General features: G+C 37.0%; 1 protein-coding gene across 1 annotated transcript; it reads left to right on the top strand.

Annotated features, from left to right (window-relative positions):
- Window positions 1-6,299: 6,299 nt before the first annotated feature.
- Window positions 6,300-6,647, top strand: LOC134210477 (cytochrome c oxidase subunit 5B, mitochondrial-like). The gene has a single exon (XM_062686525.1). The coding sequence runs from the start codon at window positions 6,300-6,302 to the stop codon at window positions 6,645-6,647; it is 348 nt and encodes a 115-aa protein (XP_062542509.1).
- Window positions 6,648-7,376: the final 729 nt, after the last annotated feature.

Here is a 7,376-nt window from a genome sequence, read left to right as displayed (position 1 = left end):
TGGTGTTGGTGCTAAGGTAGTGCTTGATGGAGATGTGTTTGAAGTTGTTGAAGAATTTGTTTACCTTGAATCGCTTCTGACAATGACGTGTCCCGTAAAGTGAAAAAACGTATTGCTGCTGCAAATAGGGCCTTTTACGGATTATGTAATTGTAGAATCTTACCTTCTTCATGGAAACCACCGTGCCACCAGAAACAAGCATTACCGATTTGAACTCGTTAGTTATTTTATTTATTCACAAATATCACGCTTCCGGGTGTACACCTGAGACACTTTGCATTCCGTTACTCACGCCTAACTTTCTACCGTTCTCCCTCCTCCAGCTACCGCTTCCTCAATCTCTACAACTCTCCTTGTTGTAACACTCTTAGCACACTCTTAGCACAGACAAACAGACATGACACATTGAACATTCACCCATCGAATTCATCGTCATTTAAATACTAACGACATCTGTTGATTACAGTTAGTTGGGCAAATCACGAATCAGATGGCGGTAGTGAGCAAATGTCAAACTCGAGCAAATCCGATGCGCGCGCAACTAGTGACCGATAGGCCAACTAATGATTATTTAAATTGACCAGTAAATCAGTGAACGATGGAAATTTGACGAGTGTTATGTCTGTTTGTCTGTGCTCTAGCTAAAAAGGTCCATCTTACTTATGTGTTACCCTCACAATCTACTCTACAGTAGAAATACTAGAATAAGAGATCGGCGAAGACGCCATCTTGTTTCCAATCGAACCGTCAAAAGCGGTTCCATTTCGACTTGTTTACTTTTTGCTTCCATAAGAAGCAAGCAAAAAGTTCAAGTGCTGCCAGTATAATTTAAACGTTTTCATGCAATTTCATACGTTGCCATTTCGTCAGTTTTTCACTCCGCCGGTCTCTGGTTATAGGGTTGCTACTCTACAGTAATCAGTTTACGTTCCGCAGCATGCAGACGAAAACGAAATTTGCTCTATACAAAACTCAAAATTACAAAGCACATTTGGGAGACCGCTGGAAAATGGATTGTGGTTTGGAAAATCACAAAGCGCGTCTGGGAGACCGCTGGAAAATGGATTGTGGCTTGTAAAACCGTAAAGGGCGCCTGAGAGACTGCCGAAAAAAAGGGTTGACAATCTAGAAAATCCCATGGTTAGTCTGGGAAGTATAAATTTTGGTTAACATAAATTTATACAATTGACAGTGTACATAATACCACAAGTTTAGCTTATTCTAACGAAATCTGAGAGATATGCAGATTCATCATATGCGACAAAGATGTTTGGATAGCGAAATAGATTACATATCTTGAAGTTTATTTTGGGATTTACTGACTTAGTAGTCATAGCAGAATTGCCCGTTGAATCAAATATCCAAAATTCACGAAGTAAAAAAAACGTTGCCAGCTTTCACAAAGCTATTAGTTTGGAATTATTGGATAATAGTACTAGTTACCGAAAATCTAAAATTGAGATAGGGTTTCTTACCCCATTCCCGGCCTAACATGCATACGACTGCATTATTTAATTGATATTTTTGACAGGAAGCAACTTTTCCTGAATTTTATGGGCTGTATAATACTGCATTGGGGTTCACTTCTGCTTAAAAATAGCTATTCGTGCTAAATATCGTTCAAAAAAGCTTTTGTTTCATTTAGGCTCTGTCTCATTTGGAGAATTAAACTGAAATTAAACTTAAAAGTGACATTTCAATAATTATCAAATAACCCTGCTCGCAGAGCAAGATTACTTTTGACAGATATCGAATCATTTTGCATCGATGTCTTATTGGAATTGCTGGGTAGCACCAACCATTCTTATGACTGGGTTATTTGCTAATTTTCGAACTGTCACTTTTAAGTTTAATTCTCCAAATGAGACAGAGCCTTAAAGTAACGAGGTGCAGCACTCATTTCAGTCATAGCGATTTCCATTCCGGCATACAAAAAACTAGTTCCCGGCCTAAGCAAAATTTCACTCAATCTCTCAACATTTTACTCTCATTCTCTCTCGGGACGGTAGAAAATGCGACGTAAACAAAAATATGCACGTTCCACAACAACAAGATGCCAGATTGTATTATTCATAATCATTTTTATTTGGTTGAGAAAATATATTTACTCATTCAAATTTCTTCCTAATACTTAAAAACAATATGCTGTTTACCTTTTAAAATCGAGAGAATTATAAATAACATGATAGCGTCAACGTATTAGACAATTTTCCTATAAACGATGAAGGGTCATTTTCATAATCCTGGCCTTTTGGCAGCACGGTGCGGCTAGAAGTTCTTAGGCCGAAGTGAATTTTTGTTCGGTTTGAGAATACATTTTAAAATGTATTCTAATGTGTTTAAATAAGTTCTAGTGAAACGAACAAAGAAGAATAATTGAAGTGCGTGTGTTTAGAATTATGGTGTGGTGATTAACAGCTTCAAGCAATGGTTGTATCGAGCACTGTGACGATTTTCAGGTAGGTGTTTATTCGATGATACCGTTTTGTAAAAGTGGAAAGAATCACTCCGGCTCAGTGGTGTGTCATCGGAGAGCGAAATTTTGAAATCTACATTTTTATTTTCTACAATTGGATCAATTAGGAGTAAAACAAGTGATTGAAAAATATTGAGTATTGTGAAAAATAAATGGGAGACTTTTTTAAAATTATCAACCATAAACCTACGACTTCCAAACAGTATAAATCTCGCTTAACTTTTCAAAAGGTCCTAAGTAACATTTTTTTCATGATTTAATTTGATTAGCGCAATCAACAGAACAACATGAAAGCTTTTGATTGCAGTACTCAAATTAATTCATGAAAAAAATGTTACTTAGGACCTTTTGAAAAGTTAAGCGAGAAATCATTAGTTTTCTGTGCAGTGAGCCGGGAACCGGGTCAATAGGCCCAAGTAGTGATTTACCCTATCGCTATTTTTATTAAATAAATATTATTTTCTAGGCGGTTGTTCGGAAGTTTAACATCGACATGTTGGAGGTCAGCTTGATGGTGTTACTATACACGAGGCTGATAGTTGGACTAATTGGGCAGAATAAGTTATTTAGATTATTGCTGCGATCTATAACGTGCCTTGAGTGATCAAACCAGATACCAACGTTGTTCTGCAATTTAAAATCGTGGTTAAGTCAAGTTTATTTTGGAGTTCAGTTTTCAAATGAAACATGTTCAACGTTTAACTTCGTCTTACGAAAATGACTTTGAAAAAAAACACTCATCCTATGCTAAAGGATTTTTTTGTTCCTTTTTTGTGAGAGAAGAAGGGGAATGTGGGGTTTGAGTAAGTTACCATCAGCGTGTGATTATAATATAATATATTATATTACCACCTCAGTGTGTCAATCGGTGAGCAGCAAGCCATGACTCGGGCTCTTCTCGTCCGATCTCCGTGGCGTACATACGCACCGAAGGAGAGCTGCTGTCATCGCATTTCGCTGCAGCCATTTGGAGCCACACATAGTCTGTCAGGTTCATTTACCTGTCATAATTCATCCGACAAATTACTGCCAATGCTGAGATAAATGATTTATTTATGTTTTTCTGCAAGTTTGTGCATAGAAAACTGCGATAGGAACACAAGGAACACGAGTTTATTATCCTTACCCTGTTAATTTATTGATTCCGCGGTTCAATCAGGTTTCGTGGTATTGACATTTTTTACAACGAGAAAGTAATGGACACTGGAGTGGCTTTTTACATCATTTTTATAGGCGGATTTTGGGATTGACATGGGTTTTAATTTGGGCGATTTGTACTTTACTTGAACGTATCTTCCATGAAACATCTAATCTCGCTAGACTCGTTTGACGCGGGTTCCAATTTACGTGTATTGCGGTACTTATGCGGGTTTGTATTTTGTTTTTAGTCCAATTATGAAATTTAAGCGATTCCATTAAAAAAAAAATTAGTAGTTTTTCCTTTCTTGTCCATGATTGTTGTCAAAAATAGGGCAAGATGCATGGACCCACCCGAGATTGTTCAGTACAACAACCCACATTTGAGTTGAATAAAGTCAAAATTAGGTAAACTAAAGTTACAGAACTCTGCTTTGGGTTAATATGTTTTTACGTGGCTTGAAGTAAACTGTGTTAGTGTGTGTGTTAGAAGAGTCATTTTGTTAGAAGTCATTTTACGCAAAATTGGATTATTGGACCAAAATACGACGGAAACAAACCACTTTTGAGTAGTTAGCGTCCCACCATTTGAATACTTGATGTCAGCACTATAAAATATTTCTGCTTTCTCCAGAGTTATTTGAAAAATTTCATAATTCTCAGTTTTGTATTAGAACGAGAAATTTATTCTTAGTGCATAGTATTTCACTGTATGGTAATTTAAAGCACTTTGAATAATATTTTCTTTCTCTGTTAAGTCGTTAAAAACAATAAAACGATGTATATTTACTTTGCACAGCTGAAATAATTAAATAAAAGTTACTTGTAAATTAAATTACAGCACCATTCATACTTGTAAAAGAAACTACAAGCCAAAGCTAATAATTTGTACTTGTATTTTCTTGATGCAACAGTTACTTGTAAATTCTGCTAATATTATTAGTGCGCTTTACTTGTAATATTAGACTTGTAAACTGATACTTGTAGATTCATTATGCAACGAAAAAATACAAGTTACAAGCTACTCTACTAATATTATTAGTAAAATTTCGATTATGCTACAGGCCCCTGATCGTAGAAAATAAGAAAATCACATTTCATTTCTACCAATGCTATTCGCCACTCCATCGCACTCCTCCACCTCAAACAAGACGCTACACCATTACCTACAGCGACTAAGTGCGGTCACCGGACATGATAAGGAATGTACAGAGCACACATTTCACAATGAGAAACAGCCGTCACCATCATTGCACATTTGAATTGAAGCTTTCTTGATGAAAACCTCCTTTCATTGCGATGCTCTTTCACCCTTTTGATGACCGCAGAACTGGAATTCTTGCTTTGCTTTTTTGATCGGGAGCTTTATGTATAACACCAACATTCTTACCTGCCCTCCTTTAGTTTTCCATGATTCACGGATGTGACAGTTTTTCACCAATGCATTTAACAAAAAGATATTTTAGTTACTAGATAAAGATTGTCGCTACTGTTCCCTTTGTTCTGCTGTCCGAAACATGTGTGGTACATACCTGTCAAATCGTATGGATTTTCCTTCTTTGACATTTAGCTCCCTATCCTCGCCAGCAAAGATGTTCCGGACAGCGACGACAGCGACAATCTTTATCTAGTAACTAAAATATCTTTTATTTAACATAAATTGAATTTCAACAAAAACCTCTAAGATCGAAATCAATTTTTGGGTCATCATCTTCTATCTCACATAGTCATACTATCAAACAAAATCAAATAAATAAACAGCAAATAGGATTTTGGAAAAAAAACCAAATCAATCCACCTAGCGTTGGTGGTGCCTTTCTCGCGCATCAAAAAAAAACTAAGAAAAACACATGAGAGAGGTCGAAAAAGCACTTTAGGGGGATAGATTTAACTTTTTCCATCAATTCATATGCATTTTCGGTCATTTGAATCCGCGGCAATCCGCGAAAAAAAAATTTTTTTTCGTTTTTGAATTTTTTTTTTTCCCAAGGGGGGACCCTTGGCAGAAAAACAATGTTTTTTCAATAACTTTGGAACGCAATGACCGATCGGGCCAATTTTCAATAGGAAACAACTAGACCGCAATCCGCGTCAACTGCAACTTGTTGCAAATAAAATCGCAATAATGCTAAATACCAAAAAGTGTTTCTCACATTTTTGTACACACACACACACACATACAGACATCACCTCAATTCGTCGAGCTGAGTCGATTGATATATAACACTATGGGTCTCCGAGCCTTCTATCAAAAGTTCGGTTTTAGAGTGATCCTATAGCCTTTACGTATACACGGATAAAATTGAAAAAGCTTATTAGCTTATTATTCATACCTTTTTTAGCTTTTCTGACTTTTAATCATTTAGGCGCTTATAAGTTAAGCTATATTTTATGCATTGCTTTGCTTAACTGAAATTTATTTCTCAATTTGATTTTTCGGCTACCAATATTAATCATCGAACTTGGAAACCATATTTATTAGTTTCAAAGATTAAACACCGCACGAATGTAGAGGTTTTTTAAAATTATTCTCATTAGTTTTTAACATAATCCGTTTCGATGTATCAACAACAGATTAAAAGTTCTGCTTCTTTCTGTTTGACGGTTACCAAAGACGGCTACTTTTTTGAAGCCTCGCTACCTCCGAAGCTCCGGACCGGACTCCCAGTCATAAATATCATCACAAATGGCGTCTCTATGTGGAAGATTAGTGCAGAACGCTGCCTTGCGGAATATTACCTGCACTCCGGTGCGATTCTGGAAAATTATGAACGGTCCGATCGAGCACGGTCTTGAGAAGGGCAAACTTTTGGCCAGACAGGCCGGCGATAATGACCCGTTCGATTTGCGCGTGTTCAAGCGTGGCCCGGGAACCAAGGAGAGCCCCAACATGATTCCTTCGGCTTTCGAGTCCCGTCTATCCCGACAGTATGGAAATGTCTGTGAGAAGCATCAGACCTACATTCAGGGATGTGGCTGCACTAAGCGTTGCGATTGTGGACACTGGTTCAAGCTGGTTGAAAAGGCTCTCTAAGCCACCCTCTAAAGAAGGACATGAACGCTGGGGACATGCTTCTATTACGCTACGCAAATGGGAATAAAGGTAATATTTTTCTTCTAAAAATTCTTCTCTAAAAACTAATAATCTCTTCATTTAACTTCGTTCGTTTACCATGCGTAGGTCAGGTTTTGGACAATGCACCAGCGAAAACCGCTTCGCCAGGAAGGGGATCTTCACTTCGATTCGGATCAATCAGAGAGGAAGGTAGTCATCTCCCAAGCGAAAGGCCTGCCTTGGTCCTGTCTAATAGTTGCCGCAGTGGAAGCAGTAGCCCATAATCTGGAGGAGGTTCTGAAACCGATTCATCGCCGCCCGTGCTCTTTTTACGGTATAAATATCTTGTGGAATTATTCCACACCGCGAAATAATCGATACAGTGGAAATTTATAAATAAAGTTGAAAGTTCTGAAAAAAATCAATATTAATCCCGAGATTATTCTTTTTAAAAGCTCAAATGTCAAACTTTTTCCAAATTGTTTTGAAAAACTAACATTTAGGCTGAATATATCGCATTTAATCTTCGTTAGATTAAACCTAAAATAATCTTTCCAAATGATTAAATTTAAAAAAATCATTCACAGCTTATCGTCGAAATAAGCATTGCAATGAGTGGAAGGACCGAATATGCTTTTAGATTAGAATGTAATCTAATTAGCTTTTTTATTTTTATCCGTGTACTTTTTATACGAGAAAGGCAAAAAA

This window comes from Armigeres subalbatus, chromosome 2 (assembly GCF_024139115.2).
Source record: "Armigeres subalbatus isolate Guangzhou_Male chromosome 2, GZ_Asu_2, whole genome shotgun sequence".
Taxonomy (NCBI): domain Eukaryota; kingdom Metazoa; phylum Arthropoda; class Insecta; order Diptera; family Culicidae; genus Armigeres; species Armigeres subalbatus.
This window is presented reverse-complemented; position numbering and strand designations above follow the sequence as displayed.